General features: G+C 45.8%; 5 protein-coding genes across 6 annotated transcripts; 2 read left to right on the top strand and 3 right to left on the bottom strand.

Annotated features, from left to right (window-relative positions):
- Positions 1-9,188: 9,188 nt before the first annotated feature.
- LOC108097334 (protein KTI12 homolog) lies at positions 9,189-10,356 on the bottom strand. Its single transcript, XM_017199568.2, has 2 exons — positions 9,996-10,356; positions 9,189-9,931 (listed from the first exon to the last, which is right to left on the bottom strand). The coding sequence occupies exons 1-2, from the start codon at positions 10,258-10,260 to the stop codon at positions 9,297-9,299; spliced, it is 900 nt and encodes a 299-aa protein (XP_017055057.1). The 5' UTR covers positions 10,261-10,356; the 3' UTR covers positions 9,189-9,296.
- A 97-nt stretch (positions 10,357-10,453) lies between these two features.
- On the top strand, positions 10,454-13,371 carry LOC108097333 (protein SMG9). Its single transcript, XM_017199567.2, has 2 exons — positions 10,454-12,202; positions 13,127-13,371. Exon 1 carries the CDS (start codon positions 10,682-10,684, stop codon positions 12,155-12,157), a length of 1,476 nt encoding a protein of 491 aa, XP_017055056.1. The 5' UTR covers positions 10,454-10,681; the 3' UTR covers positions 12,158-12,202; positions 13,127-13,371.
- A 532-nt stretch (positions 13,372-13,903) lies between these two features.
- LOC108097369 (carnosine N-methyltransferase) lies at positions 13,904-16,626 on the bottom strand. 2 transcript variants are annotated; one of them, XM_017199614.1, is made up of 6 exons: positions 16,378-16,626; positions 15,663-15,921; positions 15,203-15,321; positions 14,993-15,133; positions 14,647-14,904; positions 13,904-14,590 (listed from the first exon to the last, which is right to left on the bottom strand). In XM_017199614.1, exons 1-6 carry the CDS (start codon positions 16,500-16,502, stop codon positions 14,173-14,175), a joined length of 1,320 nt encoding a protein of 439 aa, XP_017055103.1. In that variant the 5' UTR covers positions 16,503-16,626; the 3' UTR covers positions 13,904-14,172. The 2 variants fall into 2 exon arrangements, with proteins under 2 accessions (XP_017055103.1, XP_017055102.1); XM_017199613.1 differs by having other exon boundaries at positions 15,203-15,372.
- Positions 16,627-16,817: 191 nt separating this feature from the next.
- Positions 16,818-21,764, bottom strand: LOC108097105 (type II inositol 1,4,5-trisphosphate 5-phosphatase). Its single transcript, XM_017199174.2, has 9 exons — positions 20,959-21,764; positions 20,367-20,553; positions 19,760-20,021; positions 19,513-19,698; positions 19,120-19,452; positions 18,113-18,989; positions 17,830-18,016; positions 17,544-17,768; positions 16,818-17,482 (listed from the first exon to the last, which is right to left on the bottom strand). The coding sequence occupies exons 1-9, from the start codon at positions 21,067-21,069 to the stop codon at positions 17,295-17,297; spliced, it is 2,556 nt and encodes an 851-aa protein (XP_017054663.1). The 5' UTR covers positions 21,070-21,764; the 3' UTR covers positions 16,818-17,294.
- A 115-nt stretch (positions 21,765-21,879) lies between these two features.
- LOC108097106 (translation initiation factor eIF-2B subunit epsilon) lies at positions 21,880-24,460 on the top strand. Its single transcript, XM_017199175.2, has 5 exons — positions 21,880-22,106; positions 22,187-22,311; positions 22,382-23,670; positions 23,732-24,018; positions 24,074-24,460. The coding sequence occupies exons 1-5, from the start codon at positions 22,014-22,016 to the stop codon at positions 24,290-24,292; spliced, it is 2,013 nt and encodes a 670-aa protein (XP_017054664.1). The 5' UTR covers positions 21,880-22,013; the 3' UTR covers positions 24,293-24,460.
- Positions 24,461-25,050: the final 590 nt, after the last annotated feature.

The raw sequence follows: 25,050 nt of genomic DNA on the forward strand, positions 1-25,050 counted from the left end.
GGTTTTTGGTGCGTGTTTATTTAGCCCTCTTCCTTGGCGCGCCACCCCCGCATTATCCCCGCCCCGTTCGCCTTTGCCTTTGACGTCAGCAGAGGCAGAGGCAGCGACTGCGGCAGCGGCGTTGTCGTTTTTGTGGTTTGACATTGAACTCGAATTGATGCGCGCCGCTGAGCAAATGCGTTGGTCACCCCCGTCGCCATCCCCTTCGCTGCTAACACCACCCACTCGCCAGCCCTCTCACTCTAGCCAGCTCCACCTTATTAGCCATTTCGCTTCGCCACCTTTTTTCGTTTTATTTGGCTTTTGGTATGGAGGGCAAGTTCACTGAACTTTCGCATAGAAAGCGCGCAGCCAAAATCTCTTTTTCAGCTTTGACTTTCGAGCTGGTCGAGATCCAGGTGTTTGTGTGTATGCATGTGTGTGTGTTTGCAAGATAGTATAGGATTGAAGGCGCGTGAGGTGCTAACAATTAGCAAGTGAAAAAAGGTTAGGAAACGATGAATGACTAACGGGCAAGCAATGAATAAATCGATTGAAATGCAAATTTAATGTATTTTTCCTTTTTTATGTAAAAAATTTTCTAGTCTCCAAATGAGTTTTAAACTTGGCCGTAGACTTAAATAGTCTGGTGTAATGGCTAATAATTTAATTTAAATTAAACTAAACTTCTATTCTTAAAAGTCAGTCAAAATGACTCTGAAGGACTTAAGTTAGGAACATTTAATTTTAATATAGACGATTTTGAGATTTTCGTTTTGAGGTAGAAGTACGTATACTTAATATGCGAAAGGCAAAGCGAAATTTCAATGAAAATGGCTAAAAGATAAGGCCATAAACAGCAAGCTAACGGAATCGGTGCGCGTACATTTCCTGGACTTTTTTTGTGTTCTATATGCTCCATATACATATTCGAAGAACCGAATTAAGTTCATAAGCGACTGAAGAAAAGACCAAGCGCAACAACAATGAAAAGCTCAAGAGCAACAACAAAGGCAAAAACAGCGAAGACCAATTTTATGAAAGTCACAGTCAAGGTCAACATGCGTGCAAAGAGCGAGCGAGACAGCGGGAGTGCTGATGAAGAGAAAGAACCGCGGATCTTTATGTACGTTGGGGTGGACCTGGGTGATATACAATTCTGGAGTCAAAAAAATACCTATCACTGATACGCAAGGTAACAAAACTTATTATTGATTTCAAGACATCTATTCTAGAAAATCCCACTATGTTAAATGACTAATTTTTAAAGTTAGCAACAGGTGGCTGGGAAAAGTTAGCCAATGTGTATCGCTCATTTTTAGTTTTAGAAAGAAAGGATTGGTTTTTCTGATTCCAACTAGTTCACTCCATGGAACTCATTTTTCGTATTGCTATCTACGTATGTATGTATGTATGTATTTTAACCGCACAAAGAACCTCTTCTTCTCACTAATGCAAAGCAAAAGAAAGTTTGCGTTCGTGTATGTATGATTATGGGAGTGTGGGTGCGGCGGCGATCAACAAGGAAGTAAACGAAAATCGAAGTATTCACGGAAAGGCAAAAAGGCAAATCGCAGGTTAAAAGCGGAGCCAAAAGCAGGCACACAAACGAAATCAAATCAAAAGTAATAAAAAATGACTCACTTGATCCCTCACGGCACCAACACAAGCGCAAACGCGCACAGACACAGATACAAAATGGCTAGGTCGGTCGTTCAACCTGAATCCAAATCGCGGGGTGAGAGAGAAAGAGAGAGTAAGAGAGAAAATGTTTTTTCTTTTTTAACCGGCCGGTTTCGCTCTCTCGCTCTTTATTTCATAACGCTTCTGGTTTCAGTTTTTGTTGTTGTTTAGGGTTTAATGACATTGCCAGCTCTTGTTCGTATTTATTTTTTCTTTTCTTCCCCTCTTTTTTTTTGTGTTTTTATTTTTATTCGTATTCAATGTTGTAGTTGTTCTTTGCGGCTTGTTTATTTATTCTTGCAAGGCAAATACAACTTTACAACTACAACACAGTCACACTTCGCTTTGGCGACTGTACAGTGAATACAAATGTAGAAATAACAGGCAGCTCCAATGCGCTTCACATAATCTTCGGTTCAGGCGACCAAACGAAACGAAGAAAAAATAAAAACCTCAACTTATGTATGTATGTATATCTGTATGTATGTGTATTTATTCTGTTGCCATCTAAGACATTGTTTAAAGTTAAAAAAAAAAATTATAATAATTATTTTACATAATATTTATATTCACACCTACATATGTACATATGTACGGATGTACTATGAGCGTATACGTAATGAACTATTTATTATATTTATATGTGTTTCTCATTATTTATGGTCAGTTAGGTTGAGTACTGAAAATCCAATTGACAAAAGTATAGGGTGTGAAACTTAAAAACAACAACTGCGGCAACTTTCTGCTGTGCTGTATTTTTACTTTTCAGTTGTTGCTGTTGCCTGCCCCCGACGACGATGCTTTGCTTCCTCTGCCAACGTCGACAGCGAAGCTCTGAGGTTTGTGTCTTTTGCTTTTGACTTTGCTTCTGCTTTTGGTTTTCTTTCTGCTTTTGTTTTAGCGCGCTCACAAATGTGTGTTAGTTGGCGGTCATTCACACTGAACGTGCCCTTTTTGTTGTTGTTTTCTTTTAGTTCGCTGTGCGCGCCAGCCGTGTGTGTCTGTGGCTTTGTCTGTGTGTGTATCTGTGTGTGTGTGTTTGGAGCAACTTCAACTTAAACTTGACGTTTTACATTTTTGAATCTTTTCAGATTTCTTTTTTCCAAATCTTTTTGTCGCACATCCTTTTTAGCATATGTATTACGATCTTGCGATTTGATACGTTCTTCTCTGCTTGTGCACTGCAAATGTAAATGCATTCGCTCTGGAATTGACGTCATTTTGGAACGGATTACGCAATTCCGCAAAAACTAACTAAATCAGCCATATCTACTCGAAAACCGTTGAGTGAAAGAGACAGCATGCGATGGGGGAAAGCATGGGCGAAAACGCACAAGCATAAGGGGGCGGAATGGTAATGGGAGTAGTGTAAAAGTAAAAGGTCGTTGAACGAACATTGTACCTATTTCTGCTATTTCCACACACACTCTCATTCCCACATAGAAGAGTGTGGTTGTGTGTGGGCGAATTGTTATTACTATTCGCCAGTTACAAAAATATATATGTACATACATATGTATGTACATAAGTACACAAAGCCAACAAATTAAAAGAGAAACCCGAACTTCCGATATACAACCTGAAAAATACATAGTTGCGAATATTTTATTCAAAGGGCTTTCTTCACTAGCTTTCTTATCTTTGAGGAATAAATATTTGACATCTTATCGTAGTATATGTTCCTTGCCCATTATATTCATTACTTTCCAAAATAGCCTTGCCCATAGCTTTGCTCTTTTGTTTAATGTTCTTTAAATAATTCCTGGTTTTGAATAATCTAATTTAGTATTCCCATAAACCGATGTATACTTAGTCTCTGCTGGGCAGGGAAAGGGCTTTCTGTTTTCCGTACACGAAGAAATTTAGAGAAATGAGGAGGTGAAATGGCCGAAAGATCGCAGCCATCGCACGAAATCAAATCGATGTGGATGGGATCTTGACGGATATGTATCTCGCACTCCCCTGCGTAGTCCATCCGTCAGGATGTATCCGACGGATCGTCATCAGCGCAAAGTCTTCAGATCGCGAGTCCAAAGGCCGCAACGTGATCATTCCATTTCTTCTGACGGCAAAAGAAAGCGGCCAAATTGCACGAGTTGTTAAAACCTCAAAGCGATCAAAAAGCGAGGCGAGGAAAAATGCCAACCTGGCATGCCAGTCCAACAATTTCAAAAGGTGTCCAATTGTGGCCCCGAATAAGATGACTAATCGGAGTATTGGGAAAGTGCAAGCCACGCGGAAGTGGATTTAAAATTCCAAAACACATGTTTAAGGGGTTCCATAACTTGCGAATGATGCCCCCGTTTTCACAAGATCGTATAACTGGGCAAGAAGTTTATGTTAAAGTTATGAGCAAGAGATCTTTAAACGTACATAAGTAAGTGTATACCGAATATATCGAATTACCCAGAAGCCGAAAAATTTGTCTTGGATATTGAAGGGAGGATATAGAACGGAAGTGTTGTAAGTGCCAAGCTTCTGCAAGAGCAATTTCGAAATGTTTTGAAATTTCCCGCGATGATGGAAGCGTGAAGCTGGTGAATAAGAAAGCAATCAATCCAGAAGCGCATAATTAGTAATCATGACTAAGGGATTCGAGAGCGCGTGACAGGGAGGAGAAAGGCGGAGAGAGTGCCAAAAGGGGGGGAAAGCGATAGGGAGACAATAAGAACTTTATCGAGGCACCGACCCTTAGGCGGTTTATACATTACGTATGTGTGCATGGGCAGCACCTCCTCCCCCTTTTGTGCTCCTGCCCCTTTCTTCTGCCCCTCTGGCCGTCAGTATGCATAATATTGTCACAGCTATCAAATGGCAAGAAGAAAGAGAACGGCAACGGACGGCAAACTAGAGATAAGGAAAATTCCTACTTGTTCCTTTCAGCTCAACCCTAGACTCGATCGGGATCAAGCAACTGTGAGCCAGGGGGCATGCATGCGGCTTGGAGGCGGATCGAAACGGATCGGAACTGATAAGCATGTTTACGTACGGAGTCTCAGGTGCATTACCCACCTTATCCGAAGGGAGTTACTGTATACGCGCTAAATAAACTTCAAGTTCATTGGCATTTATTAAAATACGAGGCAAGGCAAAACGAGACCAAACAAATCGAAAAAAGGAAATGAAACAAAGGCGATAACCGCAATGGAGTTCCACAGAAGAATAGTAAGAAAGTGTTTATATTTAGTAACTGAGTGTTTTTGTGAGTTGGAATGTGGGGAAAAGCTCTTAGATTTATAGTGTTGATTCGACTTCCCAAGAGGCAACGTTTCGAAAACTGTTCGAAACACTTCACCAGGACACGTTCCCGTTTTATGGCCTTTTGAAAATATTGGAATAAAGATTGTTTTTTGGAAATATGACAGCTGGCAGGATTTCAAGTTTCTGAGTGGAGGGAAAGCCATTTGATTTTTGAATTTCTGTGTGAGTTTTCCTGTGCATGGGCATTTTCCTGCTTATTCCCTTAATTGGCCGCTCGTTCTACGTACGTGAGCGTGTGTGTGAGTGTTTGTTCAAACCCTTGCCTCCCAATCTTCGCACCCTCTATTTGCATCTCCCTCTCGCACGCTTGAGCCATGTAAAACGGGGGTTACATGACATTGAAACCGAATTTGAAGGTTTCAGCGTTTTGTGCTCTGGACAGGGTAAGTTGGACCGCCTCGCCCCAGAAATACCTACCAGAGGAAAAACGTGAAAAACGGAAAACGGAGACAGACACAAGCCAGAGCAAAGCGTTGCCCCTTTTTGCGGGCTCTTCCTTGTTTCTTTGCTCAAATGGCGAAATATACACAACTTTTGGAATCTCTCTGACGCCCTTGTCACTACATTTTTGGTCATTGGCCTCGCACCAACACCAACACCAACACACGGACACGGACACGGACACGGAGCGCACTAGCACCAGTACGCCAGCACCCAGTGGCGTACTGCCGTACTGCCGAATATGTGGGGGGAGTGAATTAATATCGAATAATGTAAATGCTACCTACCCATCCATCACTCAGTATACTTGGCAATTAATCAGATTATCCCCAACCGTCGAGTTCAATTGGAATTTCCTTGGGATCTGTGATCCCCTCGATGAACTCCCAACTACACCCCTGGTGGCCCCTCACATATACATATGTATGTATGTATGTACCGATATAGAGCCATTTGGGACTTGGTAACAAGCGGCAGTCGTAATGCGAAGAAGCAGGGAGCAGAAACAAAACAATGCCATTGCCCAGACCTTAAGCACCCCACTTCCCCCCGTGGATCCCACCTCCCTCCTCCCCGTTTCCCTGATTCCCGCTCCCTGCGGAGAGTCCCCAAGTTCCAGGCGTTGTTATCGTGCGTTTGCCAACCCACCCTCTACTCACAAACACACACATGCACACACCGCACACACACACACACACTCATCGGCAATCAGGAAGAAGAAACCAGCCAATAAAGTTGCGGTGGGGACTACGCCGCACTTTGGGCTCCCTTTTTCGATTCGAACTCGAATCCCATGGTTCCGCTTTATTTGGCAGGAATAGGAAAACACTTACTTAAACAATACACAAGTAAATGAGATTCCTCGATCTGCAGATTATTTGATATGCAAGATACAGATATGTAGACATAAATCAAAATATCTACATATGTATATCAGAGAAGTAGATAACAGATATTGGCAATGGTAGTTGAGCAGAGTTAAGTTAAACGTTTGCATTTTTTCCTTAAATATAAAATACGCAGACTTTCATGCTGATTAAAAAAAAGGGTTTCAGGATTCGCATATTGAACCTTTCAAGTAAAATTAGGGAATGTTCTGAGAACCACTTAAGTGTGTGGCCAACAAAGCAAGAGCATCTGTAAAGTCGATGATATAACTACATTTTTAATGGCCTTAAAATCGTAGTCATCGGCATTTTAGCATCAACGATTGTTTATCAATGTGTAAATAAGCAGCGTTTCGTATTCGTAATTCATATCTGTGTGTGCGTTCCCAAAAATTTCAATAGCAAAGGTCGATGAACTTGCGCCAGTGCGAGAGAGCGGGAGAACAATTTTTGAAATTTTTTCTGTTCCGCATTTCTCTGAAAGTTTCTCACCACTCTCTTTGGCCCTCTCTTCGACTGAATTTGTTGTTGAATTTGCGCGCGCTTCCTCGTTGCGTTTCATTCATAAACAGAGAGCGGCGAACTCGAACTCGAACTTTTTTTTTCGTCGAGTTATCTCGGCCAGGCCAACGAACCGGGCTCTGACATGTGCTCCTGCCTCGTCCCCGTCCTCTCCCACTGCCTCTGCCTCTGCCCCCACCCCACCACCCCTCCGTGAACTTTAAGGCGCGGTGACTAAGCGCCCTCTTAAACTCCTCAACTCCTGAACGTAAAACCCCGTCTACAAGGCAACCCCCCGCCCCCTTCACTTCCCCCGAGACACGCACAATGACCCAACTTCAATTATAATGCCATCACTCGGATTATTGGTCAGTGATTAAAGTATTGAGCGATTTGGTGAAGTAATTCCTTGGTGTGGGCATTCAATATAAATGGGTCCTGGCAGTTGCATAGCCCTTGCATAAGGAGCATTAGTTGTTTAATATCCACTAAGCTAGCTAGGTATCAGAAAACCCTTGGATCTATCCATAGTTCTATAGGGACAAGATGTGGTTTTAAAAATATTAAGAAATTTTGAGTAATAAAAAAAATTGGCTGTCGAGCAGGGATATTGATTGGATCTTATTTTCAACTTTAGGCAAGTGGGGGTTACTTCAGTCTTTATCCTCGAGTTCATATAAGGGATCTTGTAAGTAAAGTAATGCGAGGGGTATATAGTACTCACTTCAATTGGTCCCGTTGCAGCGGTGGCATCTTTGTGGCATTCGGCTGGCGCTTCTTTAATGGCCAGCTATAGCAAATACCGGTGATCCTGGAGCCAAAGACGATACGGATATCGATGGTCGCGATGGAACTGGGGCGATATCCATGCTCTGCCAGCAAGCGATTCTCCGGTTACCGTTTGAAGTTAATTTGCTGGTGGCCTTATTCACTTTTAACAGCTTTTTGTTGTTAAACACTCACAGCAAGACACAGGCTCTGCTTCCTCTTTGTATTTGTATTTTTGGGCGTTAAAAGCCCTCGATTACCACTGTTGTTGATGTTCACAATAATGTATTTTCATTTGTTTTGTTTGGAGGTTGTTGATTCCAGATTTAGCAGCTGTTGATTTTTCCTGGGCTTTTTAGTTACATTTTCATTTTCTTTTTTTTTGGGTGGGGAAAACGTCAGCTGCAACAGAGCACACACATAAAAAATAGAATTAAAAAAAACCTCGGTGGCAAAGTTGCATTATGCATTTTACATTTTTGTTCCGCACACACTCACGCACACACATAAAATAAAAACAAAGCCAATTTTAAAGATCTTTAGAGGTATGCGTATGTATTTGGCGATCTTTGTTAATTTTTTTTAATATTAAAATTTGTTGTATGCTTATTGTTGCACTTGTCAAATTGTCGCACACACACACACTCGTTGAAAATGCACTTTGCTGCTAGAGCGGGATAGAAACAGTGGGGCGAGACTGCCTTCGACTTTATTTTTTATTTAATTATCCAATCTTTGGTGGTAAAAAAAGCAGTCGTAGCAACAAAAAAAATGTAAAAAAAAATAGTTTCTTGTTTTGTTTGTGAAACTCACTACGGAGTAACGTTTGATTTGCGAAGCGTTCCGGGCGCGCGACTAACTCGTTGCGCGACTATCTTGTATCTGTCAGCTACAACGCGGCGGCAGCGCAAAGAGAGCGGCAAAAGGGTGAAGAGAGCCAAGAAACTGCCGCTAAGAGAGTCCCTAAGAGAGGAGTCCTTAAGGGAGCTGCAGGGCCAAAAGAACGCCCAAGCCCTTTCACACTAAATCACCTGAAAGTCAACCAAACAATTTCTTTTTTATTTAAGCCAACAATTTAAAATACGAAGGTGGATAACGAACCACCCGCCGCTTTCTGAAAGAGCGGACTTAAGAGCACCATAGCCGCGTTTACATACAAACGCAGCGACACAACGCGGAACCATGCGGAAAACAAAAACAATAAGAGAAAAGTTCGTTAACATTTCCAACTCTCTTTTTGGTGTTGTTTTTCTTTTCTCTGCCTTAACTCTCTTCTCTTCGGAATATTAAAGCGACCGTTACTTTAAAATTTAAATTTAAAAAAGTAAGAAATTACAACTTTTATCTGACCCATAGACTACCATTAAAAATATATTTATCAAAGGAATTAAAGCGACTTTAAAATTTAAATTAAAAAAAAAATTATGAAATCACAACTTTTATCTTACCCTTGGACTACCATTAAAAATATATTTATCAAAGGAATCGCGATTTTTAATTTTTCTTCCTTTTCAAATTGGGGGAAACAATAATTCAATATTCTAAGGGAGTATTCACCCAAATCTTCAAATCTGATGGCATTCACACCTAAATTTGTTACAATTTACCCCTTACCAAAAATCCAAAATTGGCCAAAGCTTTCTTGTTTTTTAAATAAAATGAATATTCTACATAAATACTTCATACGTTTATTTAGCGTTTCTCATATTTTTCTTTTCTCACTTAGAATAAATTATGAGGATGTCCTCCAACAACCGTCGAGCCACAATCACAGTGCTAGCAACCGATCGTGTTGGCGTTAATGAACTGAACGAACAGTTGGGGCACCTGCTCCAGCGGTGTGGGCGCTGTCTGGCTGGCCCGGCAAGTGCTAGTGATGAACTTCTGGCGCAAGCGGTTCAACTGGAGCGCGTTCATCGAGGTGGCGACCTTCACGGGACTGCTGCTCCCCGGGATGCGAAGCTGGCCAAAGGCTTTGATCTTGACGGCGCCTAGGATCTCCTTGATGATCGACTGCATGATGTTGTCCAGTTCGAATAGGTAGTTGGTAGCGCCAAGCGGTGGATTCTGGGTGCTTTGATTCGGCGGAAGGGGCTGCGTCTCGTAAAGGGCCTTGTAGATGGCATCCATGTCGAGCGTGTCCTCGGGCAGGGTCACCAAAAGCGGACTGTCCCAGCGGTTGTTACTTTGCGGCTCCTCGTAGCGCCGGCACAGGGCGTCGAATGTTTCGCGGGTGTATGGAACCTCTGAGTTATCCGCCGGCTGCTCCGTTTCACTGTCGCCGGGCAGCTCGTCCGTTGCTGTTCGATGGCAGTTGAAGGTCCACGCCTGATCCTGCGGAATGCAGCAAAACAGGGTGCACTGGGTGGTCCTCGACGCCTTGGTCATGCAGTATAGTTCGTAGCGATAGCCTGCCAGGAATTACAACCAGTGGGATTATCAACTGTTCAGCATCTGGAGATTAGCAAAACTTGCCTTTGATGTAGTTGCCGGCGTCCAGGATGACCAGATCCTCCATGTTGAGATGGCGCGAGGCCTCCGACTTCAAATCGCTGCGCACCACCTTCTCCTTTTGGGAGTCCCCGGCATGTGCGTTCTTACCGAACAGAGCCTTTGGCACTGCCTCGTTTTCGCTGATCAGGTGCACCTTCCTGCCGCGCTCGACGAAGTGATCTCGTAGTTGTCGCGCCCGGGTGGATTTTCCGCTGGCCGGTAGTCCCGTAATTACAACTATCGGCATGTTTTTTTTAGCCAATAACTATATATAAACAAAACAACTCCACGCTGCACTGCAGCAGTGCTTGCTAATGACCAAGTGTGTCCGCGTGGTGGCAGATAAGTTTGTTTCTAGCTATATATAGCTATAGCTAGTAAAATCACTTATACTGCACTTCTATAAATTTACGCCTTAAAGTAGAGAAAACCGAAACAATAATTATTAGTTTAATCAATCTTAATTAGTATATATATTTGCCGTCATTTCTCCACCAACTTTTTTTTAAAATAATAGCTTTATTTTAGCTATATCATTAGCTACATTTCCATGGCAATAGCACAGCTGTTTACGTGCTTGGAAGTGTTGAAAAACGCGTAAGTCTTGTTGTTGACCCCCAAACGTGTAAGTTCAAATACGAAAGCCACAAATTACTGGATAAGTAGGAATGGCCGAGCCCCGTCGCCGGTTCCGCAACAAGAAGCGGGATGATCCCTCATCCGGCCCCCTAGCTCCAGTGACAATTGCGCGGCGTGAGGATGCCCGCATGGTGCAGCCTAAGATTTTGCTCAAGAAGGATCGCGACAGGGACAAGGAGTGGGAAGGGGAGCGGGAGCGAGAGAGGGATCGGTATCTGGAGAGGGAGAAGGAGGTGGACCCCAGTCCCAACAGCCGCAACAGCAACCCCGAGACACCGGTGGCCATCAAGACGATCATCATCAACCGCACAACTGATTTACGTCCGGCGGATAAGTGCCAAATTTCTGTGTGCAGAGATACTTCCGCCCAGGGCAGTGGTCATCTGCCTGCCGTGGCATCCAGCTCTGTTTGTGCTGCCCTGGTCAGCTCGGTGCCGAATGGTCGGGGCAAAGGCCACTGCGGTGGTGGGGCAGGAACCGCTGGCAGCGCGAGCGGCGCTCCAATTGTCCTTCAGGAGCAGCTGCAGCCACCGCGCATGAATCGCCCTACACCACTCATTGTGGCCAACGGCATCTTCAATGCCAATGCCCGCAAGTTGTTTCACAAGACAAATACAGACTTTACTGTCATCGGCGTTCTTGGTGGTCAATATTCAGGGAAAAGCACGCTGCTCAATCTCCTAGCTGCCGAGCGGTCTCTGGACTACGACTACTACCAGCACCTGTTCTCTGCGGAGGCGGACGAGTGCATCTTTGCCACGCGGCACAAGGTCAAGCCAAATAATGGCCAGAAGAGTATTTTACGTCCTCGCACAGAAACGTTGCAGTTTTTCATCACCCAGGAGCGTCATATCCTGCTTGACACGCCTCCGCTGCTGCCCGTGGGAAAGGAGCCTGACCAACAGGACCTGTACTCCCTGGCGGCCATGGCACAGCTGTTGAGTGTGTGCCACGTCCTGATCCTGGTCGTCGACGGCCTGGCTGTAGAGCAGCTGCGCCTGATAAACGCAGCCCTCCGACTAAGACCGACGGTGCCCTGCAAGGGCTATGTGCGGGACCACCTGCCGCAGGTTCTGTTTGTGCGCGCGCGGGCCAGCCGGATGGACTTCGATCCGCAGCATCGGGAACGGCTGGACAAGAAGCTGGCGTACTTGTACGGGCCCACGGGACTGCCCATTTACCGGGGTAGAGGAGAGGGGCGCTGCCTGAACACCTTTCTGCTGCCGGAGGTGAGCGGTAACGGGGCCACCGCCTTCCATCCCGGCTTGGGCGAACTGGTGCGTCAGTTTCGAGAGCGCGTCCTCGGATCTACGCGCGTCTCTATGTGCCACACCAGCACCGAGCTGAGCGAGGCCATCTGGTTCGAGATCCTTGCGGAGAGTGCCCGCCGGGGTGCGCCCCATTTTGAGAAGATCTACGCAGAGATCAAGATGCGCCACCTGGACACTCGCTGCCAGTGGCGGTCGGACAACTGGCGCAGCTTCCCCACAGGCCCAGAAAGCTGATCCCTCGATTCCGGACACGTAGCAGGAGTAGAACTATGCATTCGGGTATGGCGATGTGGTGATTATTGTGATTAAAGTTTCAAAATAACTGCTAGCCTTTCTTTTTTACTGGCTTATTGTGTAGAATAGGGTCAAAATTCTCTGTCAACCGTTAACATCAAGTCCATTTTCGAGAGATTGGTTTGAAGTAAACAGGAATCAGAATTAAGAACGTGACTGATATACATACAAACAAATGTGCATATTGTTTATAGACATTTCCATCATTCAATAAAGGCTTTTCAAAGCTTATTATTTGACATCCCCAAAAAAAGTATAAAACTGTTTCTTACTGACACTGATCCATAAATTGAGTTAGTTAATTAGAACAACTAATTGAACGAATAACAAGAAAGGAAGCTATCTTCGGCGAGCCGAAGCTTATATACCCTTGCAGTCATCACAAATGACGAGCAAAAAGCATCAAGCCAAAACAACATTGAAGTAATGACGATTTTTCTATTTATTTTTCAATTAACAAATTGTTCCTATGACTTCTATAGTCGTCAGGTTCCAATGAAATAAATTATATTACATATTTATTTATATAAAATCAATGAAACAAAATTACTTTAAAAAGCGTGCCACTTAAAAATCTGATTAAGAATTAGTGAATTTTGATCAATTTTCAGCAAACCCATTTTTTGGCAATTTTAAAAGGGGTTGTATCATAAAAACTAAAAAAAAATTCTAATGATGCAGTTGGTTAAAGGATAAAATAAAAACTTTTAGAGACATGCCATTTTAAAATCTGTTAAAAATTAGTAAAATTATGGACTTAAAACTAGCGAATTTTGGTCAATTTTCAGCAAACCCATATTCAGTAAATTTGGAAAGGGGTTGTATCATAAAAATTTAAAAAAATCGTCAAAAAAATAAAAAATTAACTAATGATGACTAATGTATTCTTGTTTTTTAACCTCATTTCAGGTCATGGCTATGGGGAACATACAGAAGGGCTACTGCGTTCTCGTCTCCTGACTCATCCGGGAAATCCACATGCCACCAGCCTGGGCAGCAAACGGGGACACAGCGTTGGACTCTAATCTTAAGAATAGTTAATTGACTAGACTCGCATTTAAGACTTACAAGACATGGATTGTCCCGAAACTTACAGTATAAGCCTAGGAAATAGTTATACTGAATTATGAAAAATAAACTGAAACTATCAAAAGTTTGTCTTTCTTTTGGTGGTTTATTTGCTGTTTGCTCTATCTCTCTCAATTGGAAAATCTTAAAATTAGCATGGGCTTGGCCGAACGATTTCAACGAGAAAATTTGTGACACTTAGATTTCAAATACCAGGTTAACAGAATTTATTAGTAGGGGTAGATTTAATTGTGGGAATTTTTAATTTAAAAAAGTGTAGCATGCTTTTGAGGGCAAATCATTCTAATCAAATGTCAGTAAGCAATTAGTAGCATAGAGCTTCTGTCAGTGAGCAACTTTTCCAACAATTTTTGTCAGCTTCTGTCAGTGAGCAACTTTTCTAAAAAATTTTGTCCATTTCCACCTACTATGGCTTTATGTTCGCCTGGTACTTCAAAAAGTGTTTGGTCCAAAAATTGTGGGTTTGTCTGACCGATTCGAACGAGTGCAATTGGGACTAGGATTCTAAGTTTCTCCTATGGAAGCTAAACGATATAGTTGCCCGATCCGGGTTCTTTTCGACTTATTTACCCTCTGCAAGGAAATAAAAACGATTTATTTATATTTAATGCTTTGTTTTGGTATATTTGGTTGTATATTTTTCCATGTGGTCTAAAAATGTACAACAAGTCACTCTAAATTTTATACAGAATAGAGGTATAACTATAACGCTGCAACGTCGAACCACTGTTGGTCAATTCGAGTTCCATTTCTTGCCTGTGACGTGTAGGTTGATGGGGGTGATGGCATCTGTAGGTGGGTTTGGCTTTGGGTTAAGGTTTTGATTTCGGTTCGGCTGTGGTGTTGGGGTTGCGATTCAGTAGCTATCACGTTGTCTGGGCCAGCTCCATTTCAGTCTCATCGTTGCCCGTGGCCTGCTTCTGAGCTTGCTCCTGCTCCTTTTCTTCCCGATCATGATGCTCTTGCTCCTCCTCGCTGTCCTCCCGCACAATGAGATCGTGTGGCTCCCGGGAGACCTTCCGCTTGCCCCGCTGCTCCTTAAACGGATCCGGCTTGCGGCAGACCCAAAAAAGGCTCTGATACTCGCTCTGCTTCATCGACGATGGATTCTGGGCGTACTTGGTGTGGATACCGGTGCGCGACTTCTCGATTACGAAGCCCACGCTCTCCATGATGATGCACAGGTCTTCGAACGTCGGCTCAATGCTGTTCTGACCACTAACGTCGCTGTAGTGGTAAAGTAGTGGACCGAGATTCACCCAAATGCCACCAGGCACGAGAATTCTGCAAGAAAATGGTGGCAATAAGCAAATGGGGTGTATGGATCTCATCGTGCTTACTTGTAAATAGTACGTATAAAATCAATTACGTTGTTGGCACAATCGATGAAGAAGCACGTCGCCACGCAGTTGTAGGAGTGCGGCGTCTTGTAGACCTCAAGGAAATCCCCGGCTGCTATTACAAACTCGCCCTTGGGCGGGTTCTTATTCGGGCAGACGTCGGGAAAGCGCACAGCGGCCACCTGGTCCTCACGCCTTAGATTGTTTACATACTGGTGGACCCACGGGTACAGCACATATTTGTTCTCGTAGTCGCAGCTATCGAAGGTAACGAAAGGTACGGTCTATGTTAAACTTACTTTTTACAAGGAGTTGGAAACTCAGTTCCCAACCTGACTTGACTTACAGATTAAGGACAAAGTAGGAAGCGATCAGCATGAAGTAGGAAAACTCGTTGCCCTCGCACGAGTATCCCAAGCAGGCCAACTCGTAGGTCAACCTTCCCAATCCCGCCCCCGGCACCAGGATCTTAATCTCCTTCAGCTCACTGTGCAGGATTTAGTAAAACGGATATTAAAACCATGGACGAGCTGGATCCAGCGGAGAAGTCACTCACTAATCGCTGGGCTTGTAGTACTCCACGATGCTATCGATGATCGGCTTATAGGACTGCTCTCGCTCCAAAGCGCCGTCGATGCTCCAGTCTCGCGCAATCAACTTCAACGTCGACTGGGCCTTTAAAATTTTGAGAGGTTCTACGTCAGCTTCATCGAATGGAATTTCATTCTGCGATTTGGATTAGAGCGGGTGCGAGATACGAGGTGCAAGTGTCATGTACAGATTTGGAAAAAAAACACAAAGAAGAAGAATATGAGTGCCAATTGTTAGTAAAAGGAAGAACTTAAGAATTTGGATTTGCGAATGAAATACTTCTACAGAACTGATAGATAAATATAAATTATTCAAGATATTGTAAAATGCAAAAACTAATATTGGGAAAACAGGTCTTATGGTGCGTGGACGTTAAGATGAGAATTAGGAAGGGTTTCTAAGAATCTAGTGCTTCAGCCGTTTACCTGGTCCATATCGCCGTGCCTGACGTTCGGCGGCGGCTCGTCGAAGTCCCAGCGATCCCTCGAAGGACTGGCACCTGGTTCCTCCGCAGGGTAGAGAACACGCGCCCGGAGAATCTCCCTAATGACCGCCTGATTGCGGTCAATGCACGTGCGGACGCACTCCAAGTGCGCCCGGTACTTGGTCAGCATGTGTTGATCCTCTCCAGACAAGCTGTTAAGGTAATCCATGGAGCGCTTTAGTCGCTGGCACGCATATGGCCTGTGTGGGAGGAAATAATTAATTTCCATTATCAGTCAATGCCACTTAGTTTCTATAAACATGCTTATCAATACAAATGATAACAAAGGGCTAAATCTCGTCTTGGTATATTATTATATCCCTAAACATGTTTCAGGATTTAAAATAAAAAAAATTATTTCTTGAGGTAAACTTTGTATGCATTTATTTATACTAATTAATTAATTTGCTAATAGAGCGGAAATGCATAAGCGGGTTACCGCGCACTTTTAAAAAGTGGTAGCTAGATTTAGCTTGAATGCGCCTGCATCGACAACACTGCCATGCACAGACAGGCACGAAACGGGAGTTTGTCGGCAGCATGTCTGTTCAGGCAATCAAGCAGAGCCGTTCCCTGGCGTGCTGCAGCCCCCATTCACCGGCGCTCCAGTCAGCATGTGCTCCAAGGCAACAAAAACAACCAGAAACAGTACTTACCCATAATAGAGGAAGGCGTTCTGCACCTTTTGGATGTGCTTCTCTTCTTCCTCCTCGTTGGCGGCGAACGCCCGGGCCAGCTGCTCGTCCATTTTGGGATGCTTGGGGAACGTGGTGCAGTCCATGGTGCTCAGCTAGGCGCGGCGAAATATTCTTCGATAAATTTGACTAGTTATATCCAAATTGCGGCCTTTGCATTGCTTTTTTATTTTGGAGGGCGGGACCGGTGTGGCTGTCGTTCCAAAAAACTAAATGCCTCTACGCCATCGTGAATCGGTGTGCTTTTACTACAGCTTTGGTCGATGTAATCGATTGTTATCGATCCTGCGCGCACTTTTCGTAGTAAGTGTGTAAGTTCGAACAATTTAACTTGGGTGCCCCACTAAAATGGGAAATCCTCGACTTCACTTAATGGTCAAGAAATAATAAAATAAAAGGTATTTATTTTGATACTGTGTGGAGCGGTGTTATTTATTTTCAGTTGGAACTGAAACCAGGGTTTTAAAGAAGTCACAAGTTTCCCGGCGGAAATCTTAATTAATTTAAACTAACAAGCAATCGTGCTCAACAAAACATTGATTTAACGAGTGTGCAGTATACATTTCGATTAACTTATTTACACAATACATTTTGTTTTATTTCTGCACTCAATAGTTCGTAAGACGTTTCGCAGGCTCAATAACTGAAGATTTGATCTGTATATTGGTTCGCTTTTGAGATGTATGCGTTGTAACAAGAACCGGGTTATTCCGGGATGTAATTCGGGACAACCAAGTTGGAATGAACGGAAGGTTGGGCACCAACAATTAACAAATAAAACAGAGAAATATGCATTAATGCTAAGTTCCAACAAAATACCAACAAGTAAAATAAATAGCCTAACACTATGTACAACTATCGCCGTTCTCCGGGACCGACTAAGCCTGCAGTCCGGCCTTGGTCCCGGATCCGGATCCTGTCCCTGTTCCGGTGGCCTCATTGCCGTTGCCCATTGTCTCGGCGTCTGAATCGATGAAGAGCCGCATGAAATTGATACAGCGGCTGTGGTAGTCCATCCAGGCAGCGCGCTCCGTGCTGCGCAGCAGGATGCGGCCGAAGGTGGAGGCTGTCCGAGAGGAAAAATGTCACACACAACATACACGGAACAGAACCCACCCGCTACTCACCGACTTGATGCAGGTCGTAGAACTGGCTCTCTATGCCCGCGCGCAGGAACATGCACAGATGCATGAATACGTTCCGCTTCGGCGGGCTAAGCAACGAAATGTAGTCCATCGCCTGCGACTTGTTGGTGCACTCCAGCAGGTTCTCGACCACCGGCTCCAGCAAAGCCTGCTCCGGCAGGTCGAGCAGCAGCAGCAACGCCCGCGCAGCAGTCTCCGCATTGGCAGCTGCATATCGGTCGGGAATAATCAGATATTTTACAGTTGCTGCCTTATTGAGTCCACTTACGGAACGGCTCATCCGACCAGGTGTCCAGCCAGTCGCGTACCGAGTTGAAGTGAGGGCCGAGGGAAAGACGTGAGTCGTAGGACGGGAAGGCACCCTCCTGTTTGGCGCCCTGCCTGTACAGATAGTCGATTAGCAGGAAGAATTCCCGTGGCATGGTCACGCGATACTCCGGCGATTCGTCGTTCATCTGCAATATAAATTGGGAACGTAATTAGCCCCTGCACTTGAAAAACAGAGTGTTGTGTTCCCGACATTCAAGATGAGTTGCTGCCACTACGCTTACCAGCTGCTTGATCTGATCCTGGGAGTACTCGCTCAAGGGCCGATCGGTGCGGCACATCGTCTCCATAGAGAGACCGAAGCAACTGGGCTGATAGTCGCCCGTCACCGTGATGAAGATGTCCCGTCCGTTTTCAACGTGTAGAATGAGAATGTCGAAGTTGTCGCTGGCGCGGATCTTGCGCAGCAGCCCGGTAATGGTCCGCACATTGGCGTGCATCTTCAAGCGGATGCTGCGCGCGGAGTCGATCAGCAACGAATCCTGACGTGGATCGACGTGCAGCCAGGGCTCGCAGATGGCGTGGATGTCCTTCTCTTTGAAGCTGAAGTCCACGGGCAGCGGACAATTGTTGTAGACGTTGAAGTCCCGTGTGCTCGGCTCGTTGAACCGTACAGTCCCAAAGTCGATCACCGTCTTCTCTACGTTGATCTGCGGTTGGTTGTCGTTCTCCCGCTTGTCCACTGCCTTGAGTACCTCCTCCTGCACCCTCTTGTACTTGATCTCGTCGCGTGTCTTGATCTTCACCCGGAAAACGGCGTACACAGGCTTGTGGTCGCTCTGCCGTATCTCCATGATGCTGTTGTAGGCCAGTTGCTCAATGCGCGTCCCCTTCCACAGCACCCGGTCGCAGTAGGCCGGCGCCCGCTGCTTCTCACTGCTGTCGTAGTTGTCTGTGCCCGGGTCGTACTTGTACGTGGGCCGAAACTTGATCTCGCCCTCGGTGTACCCCTCGAAGCACTTGCCGCGCCGCATTTCCTGGCGCAGCTGGTCGTATTGCAGGAGCAGCTCGTAGGTCTGCGCGTCGCTCATCGGTCCTGGTCGCTGCTGCCCGGGCGGCTCCTGAATGCGATAGTTTAGGTCGCCCAGCCAGAAAATGTGACTGGAAAAAGAAAGAGATGGGTAATTAACTGAATGCAATCGTCTCGCTGTTGAAAATGTTTGCTTTTGAAGTTTTCTTGGCCGACACTTAAATTTGAGCCAACCGCTCATCACATTTTCCCCAAACTCACTCATGATCGCTGATGGTGCGTCCGTCGTCAAAGCGAATGCCCTCCACAATGGCGTTGTAGTCCTGATTCCGCTCCTCCACGTAGCCCATATGGGCAGCCAAGTGCGAGTTTACAAAGCATATGTTGCCCTCGTTGAGTTGCAGGCTTATGGCCACGCCGCCCTTGTTGCCCAGAGTGTTGAAGATGCCGCGGGCCACCGACTTGGGGCGGCATCGGATGATGTGCTGGCGCAGCTCCTTGCGCACGATGACCGTTAGCATGGTGGCCACCAGGCGGGTCGACATGAGGATTTCGTACTCTACGTCCGGGTGGACGCTGTCCATCATCTTGTCGCTGCCGGAGGAAAGGCGTTGTGAACTTTTTGGGGCCAACAAAATCATGGGTAACACTCACATCCAATGCTTCTCGAGGGCCTGCACCTGGGTGGAATTCAGCATGGCTTTGGTGGGCGTGTCAAGCTCCTGCAGGCCGATGGCGTAGATGTCCGGCGGCTGTTCACTGCACGCCAGCCATGCCCTCAACGGATTATTGCTATCGCTGCAGGTCTTGTTGTTCACATTCCACGTGGCGCAGTAGATGCTGAGTAAAAAGTAAGCCAATTGTCAGGGGCTGAAGCTTAACAGAGGAGGTTGCAGCTTACATAATATCCTTGTAGACAATGTACTCGCTCTCCCGCTTCTTCAGCTCCTGCTTCACCTCGCCAATCTGCCGGTAATCATTGAGCCACCTGAAGTTCAGCACCTTCTCGGGATCGTGCTGGGCCATCGTGCTCTTGAAGGCGATTACCCTGGCCACGAACTCCTCGTAGTGGTCGCCCTCCGTGGCGTAGTAGTAGTACTTGATGGGGCCATCCTCTGCCGTGGACAGGTCAAACTGCTGTGTGGTGATAGAGGTCTTGCTATCTGCAATGCAACGGAAATAGACAGGGGAGCGTAAGTAGCTTTATCTTCACTTATTTATCTTCCCACAACTTTCAGTTAACATCACAAACGAAGAGCGCCTGGGAGCTCATCTATTCAGCTCATCTATTTGCCTGCAATTAAGTGCTGTCGACTGTTGATTAGGTGCCCACTTTACAAATAGTTACTGCACACAGTGCTTATTATGAGTTAAATATTTCTCAACTAATAGAATTGGCAATAACAGGCGTTAAAACTAGAAACTCAAAAACAATTAGCAACTATTGTAATTGTTTATCAACCAAATTTCAAATAAGAATTGATTCTTAAGCCACAAGGACTTCTTACCCTGCCGCAATTGGAAGTTGTGATCGATAGCGAACACCTTGTTGATGATCAGCTCGTTCACGGACGTCAGCGGAGTGCGCAAGTAGGAGAACGCGATGATGGCGAATGTTCCGCCCGATTTAGAGGAAACAAGCGCCAGCAGACGGTTGGTGTACTCCGGACCCTTGATCTGATAAGCCTCGAATATCTGAAAAGACAGGATCGTTTCATGGAAGCATTCAATGGCCGCAAGCAAGAGGGGTGTACAAATAAATGACTGTGCTTATCATACAAAAGAAAACTAGCCACCAAGAAGGGTTAGCTTGTTATCAATATGTTTGAGAAATGTTTAAGCGTTATGTTTAAGGGCGTTAGTCATCGTGCAAACTTTAATGCTTGGTTACATTATTGAAATAATTTATTTCCTCTGGAACAGTCACCAGTGAAGTTATTTGAAATAAATTAATCATCCTCAAAGTTGTATTTTCCGGTGAAATTCTTCACCATATATAATTTTTTTTTTTAATTCCATATAAGGACTTTAAGCTACATAGATTAGCCCGCTTTTTTTTAGAGTTTTTAATTTCTTTTCTTTCGACTATTGATTACTTACGTATTCTATGGTTTCGTCCTCCTTGAATCGCTCCTTGACAATATCCTTGACTGTCCTGGTGGTTGTCACAGAAGCGGTTCCGTTGGGAACATTGTTTCCCACCGCGTCCATTTTCTAGTGATGTGGTTTCGAGTTCCTCCTTCTAGTTCCTAGTAAGTGCTGGGTGCATTAATCTCGGAATGAAGAATAATACTTATGGGTTTCTTCTTCTGCGTCGGTGTGTATGTGTGTAGATATGAATATGGACAGTGTTCTGGTCTTTGCTGCTGCGTTGTTGCTTTTTCTATTTATAGTTGGCGCAAAGGCCCAGCGATTGAAATTCACAGTGGAATTGTGTATTGACTTGGGGATTCCAATTTCCGGTGGCAAGGGCGAGCAACTGGATCTGGGGCCCCTGAATCGGGATCCACTGGTCGGGTGACCCTGCTCTTGACTGCCACAATCGTTGGTAATAGTAATAATCGCCGTTTGTTTGTTTTCTCGCTTCATTTACTGTTGTTGTTGCTATTGCTGCTGCTCAAGGTGGGTGTATCGCACAAACACACGGATCCACCCGTACGGAGGCACCAATTCATCGGGTAATGCGATGTCAGTAATTTCGACTACCCTCCGCTATGCGAGTTGCAGCCAGGTGAGGCGGAAACAAGCGCTGTTCATAGACAAACTGGCACGCGCGCTAATTACGGCGCTGGCTCATTTTTATTTATTTCGATTATTCCTCCGGACGAATTTGCCTGCCGTTGTTGTTGTTTTTTGTTTTGCCAGTGTGCCCGTCTCATGTTTAGGGTCGCAAGGGCAGTTTAATTCAGCACTGCCATAGCATGTCGGGTTCATAACCAATCTGTTAACATACATGTTAACAGAGTATCGTGTCGAACCGATAATGTACTAACGCTTCTTGCAAAAATGTGATGGTGTGGTGGGAAACTCGACTGGAACCTTGGTTGGTAGCAAAGCATCGTTTTCGACTTCGAAATACTTTGAGACCGATGTTTCGCAGCCCTAGAATACTGATCCACGAAAACAAAAACAATTGAAATCGAAAGGATAAGGATATGGCCCAATTCGAGAAGGAAATCGTGCAAGCGGTGCTAATAGCCGACAATAATGTGTGGAACTTCAAGCCGCTCTCCGACGAAGGCTCCACGGTGAGTGCTCCCACAAGGGGTCGCGCACGACAAGCAGCATAACTCGCCGCCCGGTTCTCCCTTTATCTGTGTCTCCGCAGGCACTGCTCCCTCTGGTCAATGTGAGAATGCTGGACTACGCACTCATCGCCCTCAATCGGAGCGGTGTGGAGGAGGTGTTTGTGTACGCCAGCCTCTTCCTGCAGGACATCCGGGACCACATTAAGTAAGTCGCCTCCGGGCTGACGCAATTGCGCTGCTCACTTATGTTTCTCGATTCCTGTTGTCTTCCGCAGGGCCGGAATCGCTGCATACGCCGCGTGGTCTTTCAAAATGACCGTTCACGTGATCGGCGGGGAGGGCTGCCGCTGTTTCGGTGACGCTATGCGAGACCTGGACGCAAAGGCGCTGATCCGCGGCAACTTCATCCTGCTGGGCGCCGACACCGTGACGAACGCCGACCTACGACCGGTGCTCGAGCAACACAAGCGGCAGGCCAAGTTCGACAAGGGCACCGCCGCAACGCTGGTGTTTAAGGAGTGCTCCAACAACGTGCGCACCGGCAACGAGGTGCTGATCGCCGTGGACCGCCGCAACGACCGGCTGCACTACCACCAGCGGCTGCGGATGCACCAGAAGGAGCCGCGCTACCAGATCCCACTCGACGTCTTCTTGGGCAACTCGTGCGTGGCGCTTCACCACAATTTGCTCGACCCGCAGATCGCCATCGGCTCGCCCTCAATGCTGTCGCTGTTTAGCGACAACTTTGACTTCCAGACGCGCGACGACTTCGTGCGCGGACTTCTGATTAATGAAGAGCTGCTGGACAGCCGCATATACGTGGCCCTGCTGCCGGACGCCCAGTACGCTCACAAGGTGAACAACTGGCTAGCCTACCAGCTGGTCAGCCGGGACATCGTCAACCGATGGGCTTACCCGCTCGTCCCGGACATGGGCGTCTACAAGCTGCAGCAGCAGTACGTCTTCCACAAGGACAACATCTACAAGAGCCCCGAGGCGCAAGTATCGAAGGTGGCGTTGCACCAAAACGTGGTCGTCCAGGCGGGAAGTCGCGTGGGCAGCGGGACCGTGATCAGCGATAGTGTGATCGGAGCCAACTGCCGCATCGGACGGAACTGTCGGCTAAGCAATGTGTTTCTCCTGGGCGACGTCACCGTGAAGGACAACTGCCGGCTGGAGCACTGCGTGGTGGGTGCTGGCGCCACCATTAACGAGGACTGCGACGTAAGCGCGGGCTGTGTGCTGGGGGCGAAGAGCGTGTTGCCGGCCAAGACGACGCTGGCCAAGACCCTCGTCACCAGCGCGCCCAGCACACAGCGCAGCGAAGAAGAGGATCCGATCGAGCTGGAGTCAATTGGGCCGCACGCCTTCATCGTTAGCGATCTGACCACCGGCGATCCCGAAGACTCGGACGGCGAGGACTTTCTGCCACAGCAGCCGCTCAGCATACCCAAGATGGGAGACCTGCTGGCACAGCTGGACGAGATCAGCTTCTGCAGCGACCTGAGCGACGACGACGAGGACGCGTCTCGGGCGGTGACGCCGCTGCCCGACGACACAAACAGTGAGTGTAACCGCGGCATGTTGGAGAGCGCTTTATCAACACTTTACATCTCACATCTCAGTTTTCCTCGGCGAGGTAATCGACTCCCTGACGCGCGGCTTCCGCGAGAAGTCCAACCCCGACTTCCTTATACTCGAAATCAACTCATCGCGCTACGCCTACAACATGTCCCTCAAGGAGGTGAACTTCAACGTGGTGAAGGCTGTGTTCGGCATGCAGAGCATCGTGGAGCCGGCGAACGACAACGTGCTGGTGGCAATTAATGCCGCCTTCAAGCAGCTGGGACCTGTGGTCTCAAACTACATTAAGAGCGAGGATGCCATGCTGGACTGCCTGAAGGCATTGGAGGTGATTTTAACGCTTTTCTCTTCCTGAAAACTGATTAAGTTTCCCCCTTACGCAGGACGTGTACGAGGAAAACGTTTTGGTGCGCGAGAAGATATCGCAGATAGTGCATTACCTGTACGACAAGGACTTTGTCTCCGAGGAGGCGATCAAGACCTGGTACGAGCAGTTGGACGAGGAGGAGCTCGCGCCCCTGCGACAAAGCCTGGGGAAGCTCGTGGCCTGGTTGGATCAGTCCAGCGAAGAGGATGACGACGATGAGGAGGAAGAGGACTAGGCAAAGGCTTAACCACTATTTTTCACATTACCTTCTGCAACGATTTTCAAAGACTTCTAAATGCTAAAGCCAGAACCATTAAATGGTTCATCCCAAAAATGGATTTTATAAAAGTAGTAATTGGTTCATGTTTTGCCCTTCAACGCAAATTAAAGACTCCTTAAATTATTTTTTAACCTTTTATTTATTAAGGCTGTCTTGAAAGTTCAAAGTTCACGTTCTACTAGAAAGTCAGTGCTATACATAAAATAAAAAAATGAAAGTTAGCTTCGGCAAGCCGATGCCTATGTACCCTTGCAGTTTGAACTAAGTGGATAAAAACGACACAGACTCATCACAAATCTATAGTACCAATTTTTTTTTATAAATTGTTGGATCGACTTAAACAACGTCAGCAATATTGTAATGTTTATTCATTAGTTTGTCGAATTTGCCATTTATATTTTTTTGAGGGAGATCCCAGTTATGTGATAAAGTCTTTTGAACTTGATATTGCATTCGTAATTCGAAATTCGTTAGAAAATTCTTGTTCCAAAAATCATTCTTGAATGATAAAAAAAAAACGTTTTATTTTTTTCACCTATTCATTTTATAAAGAGTGGTTGATCTTTTCTTATTATTATGAAACTGAATTCAAAATCTAAGGTCGTTAAAAACATTATACAAAAAATGATCAAGATTAGTGACGTAACCATATGTTCCCATTACTTTTCCGATTGTTCCTATGGGAGCTATATGATATAGAAACGGACAGACGT

The sequence above is a fragment of the Drosophila ficusphila genome, unplaced genomic scaffold (genome assembly GCF_018152265.1).
Source record: "Drosophila ficusphila isolate 14025-0441.05 unplaced genomic scaffold, ASM1815226v1 contig_198, whole genome shotgun sequence".
Taxonomy (NCBI): domain Eukaryota; kingdom Metazoa; phylum Arthropoda; class Insecta; order Diptera; family Drosophilidae; genus Drosophila; species Drosophila ficusphila.

Coding starts and splice junctions, on each gene's coding strand:
- LOC108097333 (XM_017199567.2), top strand. CDS start 10,682: ATGGCCGAGCCCCGTCGCCGGTTCCGCAACAAGAAGCGGGATGATCCC.
- LOC108097105 (XM_017199174.2), bottom strand. CDS start 21,069: ATGGACGCGGTGGGAAACAATGTTCCCAACGGAACCGCTTCTGTGACA. Junction 19,699..19,759: donor ATTGTCTACAAGGATATTAT/GTAAGCTGCAAC, acceptor CTTTTTACTCAG/CATCTACTGCGCCACGTGGA. Junction 19,453..19,512: donor GCCCTCGAGAAGCATTGGAT/GTGAGTGTTACC, acceptor TTCCTCCGGCAG/CGACAAGATGATGGACAGCG.
- LOC108097334 (XM_017199568.2), bottom strand. CDS start 10,260: ATGCCGATAGTTGTAATTACGGGACTACCGGCCAGCGGAAAATCCACC. Junction 9,932..9,995: donor CGCCGGCAACTACATCAAAG/GCAAGTTTTGCT, acceptor AATTCCTGGCAG/GCTATCGCTACGAACTATAC.
- LOC108097106 (XM_017199175.2), top strand. CDS start 22,014: ATGGCCCAATTCGAGAAGGAAATCGTGCAAGCGGTGCTAATAGCCGAC. Junction 23,671..23,731: donor GCTGCCCGACGACACAAACA/GTGAGTGTAACC, acceptor CTCACATCTCAG/TTTTCCTCGGCGAGGTAATC. Junction 24,019..24,073: donor ACTGCCTGAAGGCATTGGAG/GTGATTTTAACG, acceptor CCCCTTACGCAG/GACGTGTACGAGGAAAACGT.
- LOC108097369 (XM_017199613.1), bottom strand. CDS start 16,502: ATGGACTGCACCACGTTCCCCAAGCATCCCAAAATGGACGAGCAGCTG. Junction 15,922..16,377: donor AACGCCTTCCTCTATTATGG/GTAAGTACTGTT, acceptor CCTCCCACACAG/GCCATATGCGTGCCAGCGAC. Junction 15,373..15,662: donor GGCACGGCGATATGGACCAG/GTAAACGGCTGA, acceptor TCCAAATCGCAG/AATGAAATTCCATTCGATGA.